The sequence below is a fragment of the Pecten maximus genome, chromosome 13 (genome assembly GCF_902652985.1).
Source record: "Pecten maximus chromosome 13, xPecMax1.1, whole genome shotgun sequence".
Lineage (NCBI taxonomy): Eukaryota > Metazoa > Mollusca > Bivalvia > Pectinida > Pectinidae > Pecten > Pecten maximus.
This window is the reverse complement of record NC_047027.1, coordinates 35,703,161-35,722,544: the sequence shown is the minus strand read 5'-3', so window position 1 is coordinate 35,722,544 and position 19,384 is coordinate 35,703,161. Positions and strand designations below refer to the sequence as shown.

The following is a 19,384-nucleotide window of genomic DNA, read 5'->3' as shown; positions in this document are numbered from 1 at the left end:
TGTATATTTTAGAGTGTGTATTTCAGGGCGTGTTTTTCTGAGTGTGTATTTCAGGGCGTGTTTTTCTGAGTGTGTATTTCAGGGCGTGTTTTTCTGATTGGGCATTTAAGAGTGTGTATTTCAAAGGCGAAAGCCCATTAAGATAAGCATTTTCTATGAAAAAAATTTGTATGAAAAACCTTAGGTAAGCTGGTATTTAAATGGATTGTATACCTTATTGAATACGATGTGATCCGTTTCGTTTTTTGTTTTCAAGTCAAGCAATGTTACTAGATATATATAAATGATATATGCATTTAAAACATATTGACTGGTAATGTATCATTTTAAACAAATTCTAGAAAAACTATGATTTCAATAACATAAACCCTTACCCCTTTTAATCAAACTTCACGGAAGACGTAAGATCGTGATGGTGCGCTGACTAAATATAGAATAAAAAAAAGTGTTGTCGTTCACGCCGGGATTGTCCCTCGATGTCGTTTATACCGTTGTACAACAACAAAAAGCGCCATGTTTCTGTCCATAACTCCAGGTGTTGGCGAGTCAGAGTCCAGCTTTCAGTACAATGTATTGTAACTGCTTCATTGAATATTTACAGCTAAATCCAACACCTTCGTGGAAATAGAGTCGTTCTCCTTTGGTCATTGTCAAGTCGATACCAAGTCCGGCTGTAAAAGAATTGTTTGATATCTGTCAGTATATCAGCATATACAGTTACCATTTTTATTTTAATTGCACGTTAACATATATCGATTAAGGAAAACAACGACCCATTACGACATTGCTACTAATGCTCGTTATTTTGAAGGTGAAACGAATAACTATACCTAGATATTAATTTGAAGCTACAGGAAGAACCTTTGAAAGTGAAAGTTGTCATCAAAATCTAAGAAACCTAAGTTTGGATCTATACTCATCAAAGTGTAAGGAACCGAAACTTTGAAACTATAGAGATACATTTGTTTATTCTAAAAGACAAATATATTTTGCAAAAATATCTAGATTGCTCACATCGATTATTATTTGTATAAGTCGAATTAATATTTTAAACAGGGAAAAACATAATTTCCATCTTTGAATGATATATTGAACAACAGACCCCTAACTTTTGATATAAAAAATTAACCAAAACATATATGATATAGATATGAATGTGCATTCCATTTAGAACATTATTTTCGTAAAGTCTCTAAATAGTTCGCATTTAAGTAAATGGATATGTATAGGTTGAATTATGAAATTATTATTATTACACAAGGAAGAACTTGATTTCCATTTTAAAATGATGTATTTTGCAAAGGACAACTCAACTTTTGACAGAAACAGTTAAGCCAAAAACATATACACAAATGTATATGTATCGATAATACACCACTTACGTATCGGATATTTAACATCTTCCTTTGCTTCCAGGTAAGCTGTGACGTAGCTCATATGATGGGGATTTTGGTCAGAGATAAAATCCATCTCGTATGTGAACTTTTCGATGTCAATCTGGCTGTCTTCCTCTTTGTTCAGGCGAATGATGGCATATTCAATAAAGCGCTGAACTAACCCTATTATAGAACGTATGAAAGCATATTAAAAACGTCTGAAAGTACATTATCAGCTTCAATACAAATCTTGTAAAACATAAAACAAATCAGATATGAAATATTAATGTTAATATTCCAAAGTAATCTTGTGATTTCCATTGACAGAAAGAATCGGCATTCATCAATTATATCATCATTTGAATATGATAGAAGTTATATGATACAACCTATATGATAGTCAAGAGTGACGTTTCTATAACTACACTGTCACCTTCATCAGACCAATGACCAATGCGAGGCGTACTAGAACTGTCCTCACTTATAACTTCTATCATATTTCCTTTACCAACCTGAATAACATGTTCCAGAATATCGTCATTTAACTAATTCAACTAAATGCATGAAGAAATGTATCTATAATTCGTGCTAAAAACAGGAAAGCAATAGTTTTACTTTTTTCTGATGTAAAATGCGTGTTATATATATGTATATACATATGTATAGTACTTAGATAAGATATCAACTTTCTTTCCTTTTCATTTATATAAATCGTTATTTAATCAATGAACAGTGGTTTTAATGTTGTTATAGTCGATATGACAGCAAGATGTATGGTGGGCAAATGGCATGTGAACCCGTAAGGGTTACCATGCTACATTTGCCCACCATACATCTTGCTGCCATATCGACTATAACAACATTAAAATCACTGTTCAATACTTATATTTACATTATTTTACCATTTTGTCGACATTGAAAAAAAACTAAACCAACACAAAACAAAATCCCGCCTTTTTTAATGCTACATGACCCACTGGGTGTTATAGCCTGAGGCAATGGGTGTTATAGGCGTATGGTGGCAACTGCCTCTAAGCATTGTGTCAATGGGGAAATGCGAAGCAAATGTAAATATACTGCACTCACGTGAAAGAATGGGAATTACAACCATGTTTACTTTCTCTGTTATTATGTTATTGTCATTCATGTATTTATGCTACATTTATTTATTCTGCGACTTACTACACATATTTCTGGTCATTCGTGATATGTAGCTTCAAAACTTATTTTGGTGCATATATAAGATTCAGTCATTGTGATTTACGGTCAATAAGGTTACGTTCATCAATATAAATATTTATAGCATAAAAAACATGGTACTGTTGTCATTTTATATGAGTATAAAATGCATTCGTTACGTTTAATTCACTTCATTAAGATATAGTGAGAGTGCCCAATTTCTACGTAAAAATTACCACATACACGAGTTGTTTTCCATTTCATGCGTTTATTGTCCATCACAATTGGCATTTGTCCAAGCAAGGTAAAGATGGGAATTCACCATTTCATTCTTTTGTTATGATTCGATTTCAAAATTATGCATATATTGATCCGGAATCGATTATTCGCAAAGCTTGAATATTGGATCGTCAGCCGTCTGATCTTGAACTGACCAGTCACAAAGGCATTGTCTTTAAATTGACCGCTCAAACCCGAAGCACATGTCAATTATGTTCTGAATTACATTAGAAATATTAATAAAACTAACACTAAAACAGCATATACAAAATATTCAAGATCACGTGATTATCACATGATCCACGACTACCATATTAATGACTAAGCATTAGGAAACAGATAACTTATGTAAATACAAAATATGTACAATTCATCTTGTTACACACATTATTTTTACATTTGGCACCACAGTCTCCCATTCCCTCAGTGTTGATCTGGACTGATCTATGAGCGTATAGATGCCGTAAAGATCACATGACGATATTGTTACGTCATTTTGATGAACATCATAGAAATGCTTCGCTATGCACTACGAATTAATCAAACGCAGTGAGGATATTGATTGAGCAAACTATGAAGTCATTTTGGCGCTATGTTGAGCATTGTCACAAGATTGGTTATAATTCAATCACAGAAAGGAAGTTGATGTAAAAAAGCTTTTCTTTCAAATGAACATACAAGGAAATGGGTGAAAATAAAAATTTATTTAAGATTCTAACGGGCGCCATTCTATTTATCTGTCACTCAGCTTGCATTTATATTGACAATAAATACAAGCTAACAAGCGTTTAATTGTTAAATAGATCGAAGATACAGCGACAACATTTCATTTTCCATTCCGTTTTTTATGAACTTGGATGAAAATTCAATGTCGAATGGGGAGTTGTTTTAGAGATACAAAGCGATTTGAGCAATGATAACCAGGATCTCATGAAAATAAAAAATAGGCAATCCGTAGATCATAAAACAACGGCTATAATGCTATAAGATAAAGATTTGAACATACATTTAACAATGATATTTTCGATGGATGGTTATATATATTTTGAGAAATACCAATTCAAAGTTGATGTCGGTACAAGATCAATCACCGAATTACTAGTTTAACTAACATCTTCTTTTTTTTTAAAGGAGAGAAAAAAAAACATAAAAAAATACCTCCGTCGACATGGTAGGCTTTAAGATTAGCGTCTCTATCCTGTGTGATGTCAGCAGTAAACACTAGTCGGCATTTGTCTGGAAAAAGAGGGAACACAAATGTACCATATAATTACACCATACATCGATACATTAAGCATTGATGTAATTTTTTTCAGTTCCATTGGTGTCTGGAAAAATTTGCAAATTGTATGAATCTCCGTATATGATCTAACCCAATGACACAAAAAATAGATAAATTGATATAACATTTCGAATCAGTGCTTTATATATATCTGGTCAATATTTTATTCACCTAGTGGTTGATATATTACAATATTACTTAGATTATATTATTTTTTTCACAATTATGTATGAAATAGGTGTTAAAACCTGTTTGGAATAAACCACATTGATGTCAACCCCAAAAGTATCTACGGATGTTTAACTTCTAATCTTGTTAAACCAACTAAACGAGATATTACACAGATGAAAGTATTGCTATATTGCTTATTCATTTAGTCATGGTGGTATCAACAGTCTTGACAAAAATCGCCCTAAATCGAATGCATGATACCCGTACAAATTCCAAGCTGTCCTTTTAAATGTTTTTTATTTCTTTATAAATGTACTTGTTACAAACGTGGCGTTTCAAGAAACGTGTCCTAAAGTTTTCCCCAAATGTCGACAAGGCGGCCAAATAAAATACCGCCCTACAGTCAGTTGAAGGGCAATAAACGGCCTAACCATAGCTGTTATAACAGTAATTGTAGCAATATTTAATTCAGTGGTGCAACTAATTATAGATAACAATTAATTTTGAATCTAAAGATGTCAATACCTGTCATTATGGTGGAGACCATCCTGTGAGTATCCACCTGCTCGTCATACGGCAAATTAATCATACTGCCAATCCAAAGTATCAGTTTAGGGCATTCAATCTGCCTAAAACAGACCAATACAACACGAATTTGGTACCTTGTACATAAGACAAAAAAAACATCATTTTAACCGGGACAAAATACCAACAGAAAAGTTTCAAATCACCCTTAATAACCAACATACAAAGTTGATAGGACGGTAATCAGTATGAAAAAATGAAACCAACCGCTGAAGTAAGTAACCCTTAATATGTAATTGGTGTATTGACAGACGAAGTGTGTGCAAGCCTTTATTCATCAAGTTCGTCACCATTAGAGTTCAAAAAGGCAATTTTGATTCCTAATCCCGACATCATAAAAGCGCTCAAGCATTTTTCCATTGTCCATCAAATTTCTGCCAATATTCACTTTTAAATCATCTTTTAACACACTAGTCCTGTTATCATGCTGTACTGTACTTCATTTGGTGACTGGATTGCTTATTCCTGTTGTTTGATCAAATATATCGCATTAAGTCTAAGTATTTCATATAAGAAATTAAAGTGTGGCATCCATATTTGTTAAAGTTTTCCGGCTGTATTTTTTGTAATATTCAACATACATTTTTGTTGATAAATAATCAATGCTAAGGGAGACAACTCTCTTACCAGAACGCATCATAGTTAATATTACATCGTGAATATCTGGTCATAAGGGTATGGGGTAAGAGATCGGTATCGGGTAGAAATGATGACTTGAGAATTTAACAGAAGTGGATGTACGACCTACGCCCACTTAATTGAAAAGGTGTAAGTTTTAACATTCCATGAACATCATATGCAAAGCATCATTCTTTCGGTTACCGGTTGGTTAGTTAAGTTGAACATCCACACACCATCAACCACCTGAGATCACATGTGGATGGTATCATGATTGCATGATACTAATGTGTATGCTATAACTCAAGCAATAGATGGGAGTTGCATAGGATTGAACTCAAACTTTAATCACTTTTTCATGAAAAATTCTTGTGTTACATATTGATATGACAAGTGATAGCGGAAATATTTGGCAAGCAGTTCTTTGAAATATACAGAAACAATTAATTATTTTCCTATATGCAAAGAGTCATAAATCCAGCAAAATAAATAATATAAATAGCAGGTTCAATCTTAATCTAAAATCCTATATGATTAATTATGAGTTTTAAATGACGAGTGGTAGCGAATAATAGTCCGGAATACAGGTAATTACAAGACATCTGTGCCAAGGGCCATGACTCTAGTAACAACGCAAATTGTAATCCATTAAGACAAAGTCACATACTTAGTCTCAAGCGGTAGCAAAAAAAATTCAGGAAAATGGCTATTTTACGAAATCGCAATATACCAAATAGGCATAGCTCCAGACAAAATGGAACTTAGACACGGAGTTCATAATCGATTTGTAATCTCATATTTTTGTAACTGATATTTTTTATTCAATACAATGATACATGTGCATGCTAAACAAAGCACTTTGTAACATCTTCACACAACATCTATGTACTTACACACATCTATATAACACCACCCGTACATTTGCTCATACATTAGTACATAAGCACACATATACATAGGAAATTCTGTATAATGGTTATCACACACATTCCAATGCATACTATATACATTATGATTACACACCATACAATTGTTGCATACCAATGGAACATACATATTCTTACGTACCAATATAACATAGATATTCTTGTATACTAGTAGAACATACATATTCTAGCATACCAATAAAACATACATATTCTCGCATACCAATATAGAACGTACATGTTCTAGCATACCAATAAAACATACTTGTTCTCTCATACCAATAGATTATACATATTCTGTTGTACCAATATATATTAACTTCGATATTCTCGCACACCAATTGAACACATACATATTCTCGCATATAAGGAATGATAATTATTTATACTTTTACCTTATCTTTATTATCAAAATCATTGTTCCATTTTCTAGCACATTGGGGAAACAAGTCAGATTTGATCAAAACATCATACAACATTTTTTGTCTGTTAAAAGACATTCCAAATAGATCGGCATCTAAGGATAGGATAAACATGGCCTATCAATAGGTATATTATGAGATGTGATAAAATCTTTCTTAAAATGTATTTGGGAAGGAAATGAAACCTTTTAGAAAACTGGATATAGACATTGATATACAGCAGTTATATGTGTCCAATGCGCCTACCGCTTAGTAAGTCATTTATTGGGTCAAATACGACATTATTTTAGCGTGAATTTGGTGATTGGAGTCCGCTGGGTTTGTCCCCAGTTATAAACTAACTATCGGCTTTGCTAATTTTAGGGTTTGATGTCGAGAAACGACATCAATGTTATATATAACCTGATAGAATATGTTGGGTTTTTTTCCATTTCATGCTAAGGTGCTCTGTACGGGGGAAGGGAAGCTCAGTGCGTTTCTGTTTAGTCGAGTAGAAAATATCACAAATGCTACTTTATACCTCTCAACCTTACATACGAGTTAAAATTATGATAACAAACAGCAACTGCGACTTACTTTAGTTGCTCTATTCCTTGTTTGTAGTCCACTCCTATAGGTGTGATTACGAGCGAGTCACCATAATCTTCTGCCAGTTTCTTCGTAGATTTCAACAGAAATTCTGAGAGAAAAAAATATGAGATAAAACATCCAAAAGAAATTGATGACAACCAATTTAATCACCGATATTAAGTAACTTACCTCTAGAAATATCTACAGGGAAAAACGAAAGGTTTTGCTGTCTTTTCAGTAGCTCGTCTATAACATATCTTGTTTTGGAACAGTCTCCACTTCCGAGGTCAACTAAGGTAAAGTCATATGGCATCTGAGGAATTATATCCTGTAAAAACGGTACAAAAAATTACCTTTAATTCAGCTTTCTTCCTCGTTGATTATTTTCATTTACCATTAAATGTTTCTAATGATCTGTTCATGCATTTTAAGTGCAGTAAATTAAAGTTATCCGCATATAGCAAAATAGTCACGCATATCAACGCGATATCGCTATTAATTGTACAATAGTGTATACTAAGGAACGTTCATGCAAAATATCAGCATCTTTTCAGTCAATGTTAATGAATGCAGGACCCACTCTGTAAAACTTCTTAACCAAAGTCTTCATATTGAATATACATTTATATGGAATATGATTAAAACACATCATCATGTGACCGTGTAATACAATCTGATGTGGTCAGTAATGGGTACGCCGTCGTAATGTTTTCCTCAAAATGTTGTCTAATAATTGTCGTTTCCTTGCCCGATGACTATTTGCGGAACTAGATTTTTCCCGTTACAATGCAATTATCAATTGGAAACATCATGGTGAATGGCAATTAACCGCACTCTTAAGTGTTCTTTTGAGGGCTCTGGAACCGTATACGTCGGCGAGTGTGAAGTTTGGAGTATAGCAACTACTGGCAAATAAAAAAAAAACAATGGTTTTATGCTTAATTTGTATGAAAATAGTTCTAATATTTCACTTTAAAATTAAACATCTTATTAGACAAGACATAATTTTGCATGTCTTAAAGCCTTTGTATTTGAAAAAAGGCAACTGATTAGTTTGAAAATCGGTTATATATAAATAACACCAATGTCATATACAATCAGTCTAGTAGTGAGGAATTTCCCCCAATAAGGAATGTTCAATGGAATATATAGAGGTTACACAACGAGTGGTTGTTGGATATGGAATTTCTTTCACTCGAGTAAGTTATTATTTAAGGTTACAAAAGACACGTGCTTTAGCGAGTGTCTTTTGTAACTTTTAAAAAATAACTTACGAGTCGTGTGACCTGATGATATCGGCTTGAATCAAAAGGAAATGTGGCCAAGTCTTATTTCGCGTATGCAAATAAGGTGTACAGGTGACGGCCGGGGCCCGATGATGTGACGTCATTCGAGTGTTGATGACGTCAATAACAATTGCAGCTCGGGTCAAAGTTCGAATTCTTGACCAGTCAAAAGACCGGAATATCATATACCCAATAGTCGGCACATTTATATAATGGCTTGAGAGTGGAATAACACATCGTATCGTGGTAGAAATGAAGATATTTTAACAGGTGACTACAACTATTGTTATCGATGGTTTGATTTGTATTTTTTGACGTTTTATCAACAGCTTGGGTTATTTAAGGACGACATTCCCAGTATGGAAGATGCATTCGTGTGTGTGTTTTGGGAGACTGCTATATATTCGTGTTTGTCTCCTTGCAATAGCTTGATATTTATGTCGAATTCGATGTTACCGAACTGAAGCATACTATTGAAGACAACCAGCACGACACCCCTACTTAGTCACATTATACTGACAACCATCCCACTCCCAGAATGCTGAGCGCTAAGCTGGAGTAGCAACTACCATCTATATAATGTCTTTGTCAGGGACAGAACCCAAAGTCTTTCTCGTCATGGAGAACACTCAACAAGGGGTCAGGCGTGAGGCAGTGTCATGGGAGATATTAGGTAGAGGAAAGTTTTTAGACAGAAGAGAAAATAAAGGATTCCAAATTAAGTCGTCTCTTACGATCATGTACTGGATTCAATTCTTGTTCCCTTCTTGCAAGGCGACAACAAATGTAATATGAGTGATTTGTTTTTGCATGAATTCTTTAAATAAATGTGGTGGTAATGACTTTGCAACGAAAACCCCACAGGCCTACTTGAACTTTTGGTATTGATGCTCTGAAGAAAAGATAATGAAAAGCATAATCACCATGAGGAATGGGCTGGTAGGTTTGTATTGTATTGTATTATGTAAATGTCAACAAGTGTGAATTTTAGCTGCCATATTTCCATAAGTTTGTATTCACCAAATGCAAGATAACTAGCATTTACCTGTAGTTGGTGTTCCAGAATTGAAATTTGGCTTTCTGTCAAATAGTATCCAACATTTTTCGTGATAATTGTAACGTAAAGTTCCGATCCAGTCTTGTCATAGTTGTACCATGTTGGAATATATTTTCGACTTGATGTCAGCCCTCTTACCAGACACTGTTTTTGGTCATCTGCCATTTTCTAAATATATAGAAAATAATTAAAAGAAATAACTTTAAAAGCGATGGGCGTGCAATATTTCTTCTAATGAATGTCCAATAATTATTTAACACATATGTAAAGATAGTTAATATTATCGTACCTTTAAAGCGGGGCCGTGGTATGACGGTGTTTGCCTGTTTCTGGTAGTGCGTAGCTAATGACAACTTTATAGTGCTACCTCACTGAACCATACTACCGAACGAACAAACCAGTCGTCACACTCAAAAATTGCTGAAAGTCGGGAAGGAGAAGACACATTGCGACCAGCGGACAAGACAATACCCAAAACCCGTCCATAACGTGATGAGCGCTTAGATCCTACTTTAAGTCGCCTCTTTCTATTTGCACTCATAAACAAGAGGCCTATGGGGCCTGTATCTCTCACCTGGTTGGATTTGACCAAATGTCAAAATAATGTTCATGCTCAATTTGTTCATACATATACTCTATTATTTTTTACGACATGATTGTGATTAAAGAAACTAAGTCCCTTAGGGTAGGGAATGACCCTTGGGCCTTTTTTTACATCAGAATTATATTTATCCCTTAACGTCCAGCGATGCTATACATGGTTATGGGATGGAGGGTCACAGTAACCATTTATGCAAAATCTGTTCCCCTTTCCCCAAGGATGTTTCTGACTAAATTGGGTTCAAATCCATTCATAACTTTATGACTAGTAGGAATTTAAAGGAATTACCTCTTTTTCCCCTATTGGGCCCTGCTCCTTTGGCCCCTTTTGCTCAGAGTAAAAACTTATATAAACTCTTTCCCCCTTCCCCAAACGATGTTCCTGACCAAATTTGGTTGATTTCTATTTAGAACTGTATGACTAGTAGCGATTTAAAGACTAATCTCTATTTCCCTTTTTTGGCCCCATCCTTCAGGCCCCTTGGGGGTCAGAGTCAATCTTTATACAAACTCTTTCCCCAAGGATATTCCTGACCAAATTTGGTTCAAATTCATTCTTAACTTGATGACTAGTAGCGATTTAAAGACTAATATCTGTTTTCCCTATTTGGCCCCGCCTCTCGAGCCCCTGGGGGTTAAGAGTAAAAATTTATACAAACTCTTTCCCCCTTCCCCAAGGATATTACTGCCCAAATTGGGTTAAAATCCATTCATGACTTTATGATTAATAGCGATTTAAAGACTAATCTCTATTTTCCATATTTGGCCCCACCTCTCAGGCCCCCGGGGGTTCAGAGTAAAAATTTATACAAACTCTTTCCCCCTTCCCCCAAGGATATTCCTGACCAAATTTGGTTCAAATCTATTTGAAACTTTACGACTAGTAGCGATTTAAACACTAATCTCTATTTTCCCTATTCGGCCCCGCCCCTCAGGCTTCTGGGGGTTCAAAGTAAAAAATTATACAAACTCTGTTTCCCTTCCCCAAAGGATTTCCTGACCAAATTTGGTTCAAATCCATTTAAAACTTTACGACTAGTCGCGATTTAAACACTAATCTCTATTTTCCCTATTTGGCCCCACCCCTCAGGCCCCTGGGGTTCAGAGTAAAAATGTATACAAACTCTGTTTCCCTTACCCCAAGGATGTTCCTGACCAAATTTTGTTAAAATCCATTCAATACTTTAGGACAAGTAGCATTTTAAAGAAAATTTTGACGTACGACGGACGACGGACGCCGCGCCATGGCATAAGCTCATATCACACTCAAAATAAAATGTGTAGTTAGGGTATGTATGCTTTACAAAGATGTATGGCACATGACATGTGCGAGAGGACAATTTTAACAAATTATTATGGTTAAACCTCACATAATAGTTATTTTAAATAAATTCTTAGCGTAGAATAGTTTTATATAGCGTTAGTGCTGTTTCATAAACCTGAACAACTTTCTCTTTTCCAAGAAACATGGCAATTTTAAGAATGAGGGAAATTATTTGTTGAGCTTTATTAATCTTAAGTATTTCTACACATATCGAGATATGTTGTTAAATATACATCAAAAACTATCAGCATTCGCTTTTTCGAAAATAAAATTCAAGACACGGATATTCAAGAAAAGTTACTCACCTTGATAGTCGGATAATACACAACACAAGGAGAAGTGTGTTAGCGATGTAGTCTTGTACACCCAATGACGCAATAGTTGTAAAAAAAACAACAATAAGACTGTTTCTAGAATTTAATATCATATCAATTTTAATTTTATATATTTCCTGAAAGTATATATTGCTTTTAATTACATGTATTGATCAGTCGGATCAGTGATGCTGTTTTATGGTATTCCACATCAGTGTCCAGATGGTTGATTATTAAAATTTCCAGAAAACATGTTTGCATACAAGCATCAGGGGATTAATGACATATTCCAGATATTGTGCAATTTTATGCATACATTTCGCACATGAAAGTTTCGAATTTTAGGTTCTCTTATAACTTTGAATCGATAGAATGAAATAATATAGCAGCTATATGTTTGGAATTAACGTTTTAAATAAACACTACTTATGCTAAACTAAAGACTTAAATGACTTTTAAACAAATTAATCAGTACGTATTATGTATCTAATAAACAAAACTATCCATAACAATATATATGTAATATCATTTTGGCGGGGCGTCAGAACGAACCAACCAAATGGCAGCAACGAATCTAATCAGCATATGATCGCGTGTAAAAACCTTCACCATTATAAAGAAATGACCTCTTTCCCGAACAATAGAACTTTGCCCACTAACCAATTTGACCAAAACCAGATGTTATTTGAAGCACCCATAGAGTGAACACTTGTAATATATTTGAAAAATTCAAAAGGTCTCAGGGGCCTGTGTTATGGCCCAAATAATGTTGCCCACTAGAGGAGTACAGCAGGGGTAAGTTTTTCATCCAAAACTGTATCAATAGATTATCTTATGTTGTCCTATGTTTTTTTTATTTTCTAAGGAGTATGATTTACTGCAAATTATGAAACAAAATATGTAGAGAAAATATACGCAATGAATATGAAACATCAGTTTAAAGACAAAATTTTAATCATATTTTTAGCAGTGTCAGATTTCTACGGAAACGATATACCCACATCCGGTTCTTGTGCACAAAAAACATTTTGTGATTAGTTGACTCATTGTGCAAATATATATTAGTAAAAATTTTGGAAAAATCTGGGACAGGTAAATTTGTCATTTAAGTGTCAAATTGACAGATGGTTTATTTTTAGTAAATTCAAGTAACAATTGAATATCATTATTGTGAAGTCAAAAACCAAAAACAAACAAAATAAATAAATAAAAACAAAAACATTTGATATGGTAAAATGAACTTATTTTCTAGTGTATGATTTACTGCAAATTATGAATCCAAATAAAGAGATAAAAGCTACGAAATAAATATGTAACAAAAATTAAAACACGTAAAATGTCGAAATTTTGAGTCATATTTTAGCTGTTTCAGATTTCTTAGGAAGTGATAAACTCATTTTCGGTTTTTGTGCATCAAAAACATTTTGAAACGTTTTGGCGCATTCTGTTTGCTTAATTTATTGAAAATTTCAAAAAATTCATGACCAGTAAATTTATCATTTAAAACAATATATGCAAGGAGTTAGTACATTTGTATCTCGAAATCGACATTATCAAATATTATTGATATGGCTGTTTTGGAATTTATCTTCAGTTTCTCGTTTTTCAAATGATGATATAAATATTGTGAAACTTTTAACATGATATAATGTATGGAACCATGTTTTAACACAAAGTAAGTGCCCTAAAAGGCTTGCTCCAGCTATTTGAATACAGGGCTTTAATCAAACATGAAAAGTATGTATGGCCATTAATCATGCAATTGATGAATGCCAGTCGAGTGATATCATTAATTCTGGTTTGTATGAACCAAATTTATTTTTTTCTGACGTTTTGCAGTCAATTCTCATTCTTTACTGGTATTTTTGCACTGACATCCTCAGTTATTATATTCCCAATAACGGGAAAGATATTTCTAACAGTTAGCAGATCTCAAAAAAACACTTAAGCAAACTCAGATCAAAGACAAACCAGATACAAATCTATAATAACCTTTCAATAATGACAGTTAGGTAGAGTAGAGTTGACATCTACAGTAATGGAGGACTTGCATTTTCCGGAAATTTCCTGGAAATCAATCAGGAAGGTGAAAGTTTAAGGAAATTCTAAAAAAATAAATGTCACATTGATATGTAACAGAAAATGGATGTTACGGAACAGGAAACCGGCCAGTTACGCGTAGTCATGTTATGACTAATGAATATGGTATGGTCGGAGATACTGGCTTACAAGATTTTGCTTGGACATAGTGATGGCCTACTTCTGACACCACGTTTTTGTTTTGACAAGACTTCCTCTTATATCAATTGACAAAGGCTTGTATGAGACGCGATATATCATATTATGAGATCAATAAACTGCGTCTTACAGCTGTTTCGTTCTTCTTTGACACGTCAGTGATTCTTACGTCCTCACTTGTCGATACCTGGAATAAAACTGCATCATTTAGCAGATTCGTCCTTATATGACTCGTCAAAGCTAGAGGCCCAACGTGTCCGTACCTAGAAAGAGTTATAGAGCTGTTTCGTCCTCCTACGATTCGAGAGTAAAGCTAAGGTCCGAAAGTGTCCGTACCTAGAATGAGTCATACAGCTGTTTCGTCCTCCTTATACTCGTCAGTAAAGCTAAGGGCCGAAAGTGTCCGTACCTAGAATGCATCATTCAGCTGTTTCGTCCTCCTACGACTCGTAAGTAAAACTAAAGGCCGAAAGTGTCGATACCTAGAATGAGTCATACAGCTGTTTCGTCCTCCTACGACTCGAAAGTAAAGCTAAAGGCCGAAAGTGTCGATACCTAGAATTAAACTGCGGGAGAGGTGCAAAGGTCTCATTATTAAATAAATTTCATAATTTCCAATAACGAATTTTATAAGAACATTTAGCACATCTGTGTAATTTGAAATTCTGAATCGTGCCACATTTCTAGATAATTATAATTATAATTATTATGCCACTATTCACAGAATTGAATATGTCTACAGTTGTTTGAAGTTGCTTTCGCTTGTTTCAAATACATATTCCAAAACTTAAATCAAAAATTAAATTCATTAGAATTTAGAATTCATTAAAAGTAATCACACATCAGTGAGCTTTTTTCTGTATTTTTAGACAAAGGTCTTACAAAATATGAAATAACATATTCAAATTATTACTTTTTACGTAGCTGGTTTCCATGACTATAACTTTAAGAAGCCGACAGCTGACCGCAAAACTGCGGATAGATGTTTAATGCTAAAGAAAATGCAAGAACGGTCAGTTGTAATATCTTAACTGTTAAGATCGCTGTTTGAATATATATTGCAGGCGTAAAAAAAATAATTAAAAAAATAATTAAGAATAAAGAATGAAGAAAATACAAAATGTATAATCAAACTATGAACATTTTACGATTTAGTCGCCTGTATCTTAAACCCATTTCATTATTTATCAGAAGAAATTCAGTCAAGTAATAACAGTTATTATATAATGAATATCAGTCAATGACCTGGCAAATTAAAACAAAGATGTCACATTCCAAACAGTTAACTTTTTTCAAGTATGTGTTCACGTCGTTGTAACGAGAAAACGAACCATGCTGACTCTTATCATATGTATATACCAATATATTTCTAATTTTAATTTTAATATAGTGTAGACATATTAAGATTTTGCAAAACGATACGATAGTGACGTGGCCCTGTGATATATACTCTTGATGTTGAATTTTCTTACACCATGAAAAAGTACAGGTACCAAATATAAGAATCTGTTATGCTGTCACCTGTGTAAAAAAAACAACTTGCAACATGAAAAGAAATGGCGCAGAATTTAATAAGTTTAATAATTTTATAAGTGTCCGTACCTAGATTTATTAAGAATGAGTCATACAGCAGTTTTGTCCTCCTACGACTCGTAAGTAAAACTAAAGGCCGAAAGTGTCCGTACCTAGAATGAGTCATACAGCTGTTTCGTCCTCCTACGACTCGTTAGTAAAACTAAAGGCCGAAAGTGTCCGTACCTAGAATGAGTCATACAGCTGTTTCGTCCTCCTACGACTCGTTAGTAAAACTAAAGGCCGAAAGTGTCCGTACCTAGAATGAGTCATACAGCTGTTTCGTCCTCCTACGACTCGTAAGTAAAGCTGAGAGCCGAAAGTGTCCGTACCTAGAATGAGTCATACAGCTGTTTCGTCCTCCTACGACTCGTTAGTAAAACTAAAGGCCGAAAGTGTCCGTACCTAGAATGAGTCATACAGCTGTTTCGTCCTCCTACGACTCGTAAGTAAAACTAAAGGCCGAAAGTATCCGTACCTAGAATGAGTCATACAGCTGTTTCGTCCTCCTACGACTCGTTAGTAAAACTAAAGGCCGAAAGTGTCCGTACCTAGAATGAGTCATACAGCTGTTTCGTCCTCCTACGACTCGTAAGTAAAACTAAAGGCCGAAAGTATCCGTACCTAGAATGAGTCATACAGCTGTTTCGTCCTCCTACGACTCGTTAGTAAAACTAAAGGCCGAAAGTGTCCGTACCTAGAATGAGTCATACAGCTGTTTCGTCCTCCTACGACTCGTTAGTAAAACTAAAGGCCGAAAGTGTCCGTACCTAGAATGAGTCATACAGCTGTTTCGTCCTCCTACGACTCGTTAGTAAAACTAAAGGCCGAAAGTGTCCGTACCTAGAATGAGTCATACAGCTGTTTCGTCCTCCTACGACTCGTAAGTAAAACTAAAGGCCGAAAGTGCCCGTACCTAGAATGAGTCATACAGCTGTTTCGTCCTCCTACGACTCGTTAGTAAAACTAAAGGCCGAAAGTATCCGTACCTAGAATGAGTCATACAGCTGTTTCGTCCTCCTACGACTCGTAAGTAAAGCTGAGAGCCGAAAGTGTCCGTACCTAGATTGATTAAGAATGAGTCATTCAGCTGTCGAAAGTATCGATACTTAGAATTAAACTGCGTGATACAGCTATTTCGTCCTTCATGATGGAGAGGTGCAAAGGTCTCATAATTAAATAAATTTCATAATTTCCAATAACGAATTTGATGAGTACGTCGAGCACATCTGTGTAATTTGAAATTCTGAATCGTGCCACATTTCTAGATAATTATAATTATAATTATAATTATAATGCCACTGTTCACAGAATTGAATATGTCTACAGTTGTTTTAAGTTGCCTTCGCTTGTTTCAAATACATATTTCAAAACTTAAATCAAAAATTAAATTCATTAGAATTTAGAATTCATTAAAAGTAATCACACATCAGTGAGTTTTTTCTGTATTTTTAGACAAAGGTCTTACAAAAGATGAAATAACATATTCAAATTATTACTTTTTACGTAGCTGGTTTCCATGACTACATGTATAACTTTAAGAAGCCGACAGCTGACCGCAAAACTGTGGATATATGTTTAATGCTAAATAAAATGCAAGAACGGTCAGTTGTAATATCTTAACTGTTAAGATCGCTGTTTGAATGTATTTTCAGGCGTAATAAAAAAAAATAAAAAAAAAAATTAAGAATAAAGAATAAAGAAAATACTAAATGTATTATCAAACTATGAACATTTTACGATTTAGTCGCGTGTATCTTAAACCCATTTCATTATTTATAAGAAGAAATTCAGTCAGGTAATAACAGTTATTATACATGTATAATGAATATCAGTCAATGACCTGGCAAATTAAAACAAAGATGTCACATTCCAAACAGTTTCAAGTATGTGTTCACGTCGTTGTAACGAGAAAACGAACCATGCTGACTCTTATCATATGTATATATACCAATATATTTCTAATTTTGATTTTAATATAGGGTAGACATATTAAGATTGTACAAAACGATACGATAGTGACGTGGCTCTGTGATATATACTCTTGATGTTGAATTTTCTTACACCGTGAAAAATGTACAGGTACCAAATATAAGAATCTGTTATACTGTCACCTGTGTAAAAAAAACAACTTGCAACATGAAAAGAAATGGCGCGGAATTTAATTACCTCCCCTTACTCCGATCTTCATGGACGTACGCCATGCGTATCTAATCAATAACTTTGAATCCTTGTGTTATAACATCAACTGCTTAGAAATCCATTGAAAATAAATAAATGAAAATTTCAAATAACGTAATTATTTATTGAATCATTTAATGAAAGACTTTAACACAGTGAAATTTTGAAAGTTCGAAGTTGTTTAAAATTGTATGTAGATCGGATTATAACACACCTGTCATGATATACAAAACGTAATGTATAAAAGTCTGGCCCCGACAGCAGACGTCAGCTTTGCGCAGTGGCGGTACCATAGTCGATGAGGATTTTCCGAGACGTGGTTATTGCTAGTTGAAAACTATACCCAATACCCCGCACTGTGGCCTGAAATATGGCCGCAAGTGCAATTTTTGTTAGCTCCTACGGGGGCAAACTTATTAAAAACAAAATAAGCAATTAGTTCATCCTTTATTTGAACTATTACAGTTCTCGCAGTAAAATCTGTTCTAAAAATGATGTCATTCTGACTTCAACAACACCATGATATAAATATCTCCAGGCTTATTAGTCCCCTACCGGTGAAACCGGGGTATATATAGGTTTCCTCTCCGTCCGTCTGACTATACATCCAGCATGCTTATTTTTATCTGGGCTTCTGATGAGGAGCGATAAAGCACTTCGCGAGGAAAAATCTTAGATCATATGTAATAACAAATAATAAAAGTTATTTGCTTTCGTTGTTAAGTTAGCTGTGCAAAACAACAACAACAACAACAACAACAACAACAACAAATAGATAAATGAATGATAACCTGTAAGTGCGAAACGAAACGAAATCAAATGAAAGGAAACATTGAAAAAATGAAATATATATTCACAGTTAATCAGAGTTACACAAATTGAGTCGTCCTCTAATGCTTCCATTTTGGGAACGGCGCGTTAAGCCGGCGTTTTTATACGAATCGCCGTGTGTACTTAACACAAAGCCGTTTTTTAACCTTCAGAGATCTGATAATTGGAAGGATATTTTATGTCAAAAGTTATAAAGGTCATCAAATTAATGACTTAATGATTGAGCGACGAGCTTCCCGTGTGTTGATCAATGACGTAGTCACCAACTACTACAACGAGACCCCGCTTCAAAATGACCTTGGCTCTTCACGTGGCGAAAAAAACCACAAACAAACAAACAAACAAACAAATCCTATTGGAACTCATGGCACTTGAATATCTTCTGTTCGTATCTTGACTTTTTACTTAGAATTTTGGGCTCGTTTACAACTCTAATTATCTTACTGTATTTGAGTTTGACTTTGAATTTTAGCTTGATTTAAATGTCATCATTCTGCTCTTATCATAATCCAAATTTAGTTGACCACCACACGAAGGATAAGTACATTATAGAACGTAGATATATATGAAATA

General features: G+C 34.3%; 1 protein-coding gene and 1 non-coding gene across 2 annotated transcripts; one reads left to right on the top strand and one right to left on the bottom strand.

The window, feature by feature from the left end:
• Positions 1–546: 546 nt before the first annotated feature.
• On the bottom strand, positions 547–9,916 carry LOC117340713 (histidine N-alpha-methyltransferase-like). Its single transcript, XM_033902476.1, has 7 exons — positions 9,890–9,916; positions 7,598–7,736; positions 7,415–7,517; positions 4,813–4,916; positions 3,993–4,070; positions 1,383–1,559; positions 547–671 (listed from the first exon to the last, which is right to left on the bottom strand). The coding sequence occupies exons 1-7, from the start codon at positions 9,914–9,916 to the stop codon at positions 547–549; spliced, it is 753 nt and encodes a 250-aa protein (XP_033758367.1).
• An 8,333-nt stretch (positions 9,917–18,249) lies between these two features.
• LOC117341558 lies at positions 18,250–18,388 on the top strand. The gene has a single exon (XR_004535666.1). It is a non-coding gene; the product is annotated as a U4 spliceosomal RNA (small nuclear RNA).
• Positions 18,389–19,384: the final 996 nt, after the last annotated feature.

What these genes read in the sequence shown, in the direction of transcription:
- LOC117340713 (XM_033902476.1), bottom strand. Translation starts at nt 9,916, where the DNA reads ATGGCAGATGACCAAAAACAGTGTCTG. An exon ending in ATGACCAAAAACAGTGTCTG is followed by an intron (nt 7,737 to 9,889) that starts GTAAGAGGGCTG and finishes CCGTTTTTACAG; the next exon opens with GATATAATTCCTCAGATGCC. An exon ending in CCCTGTAGATATTTCTAGAG is followed by an intron (nt 7,518 to 7,597) that starts GTAAGTTACTTA and finishes TTTTTCTCTCAG; the next exon opens with AATTTCTGTTGAAATCTACG.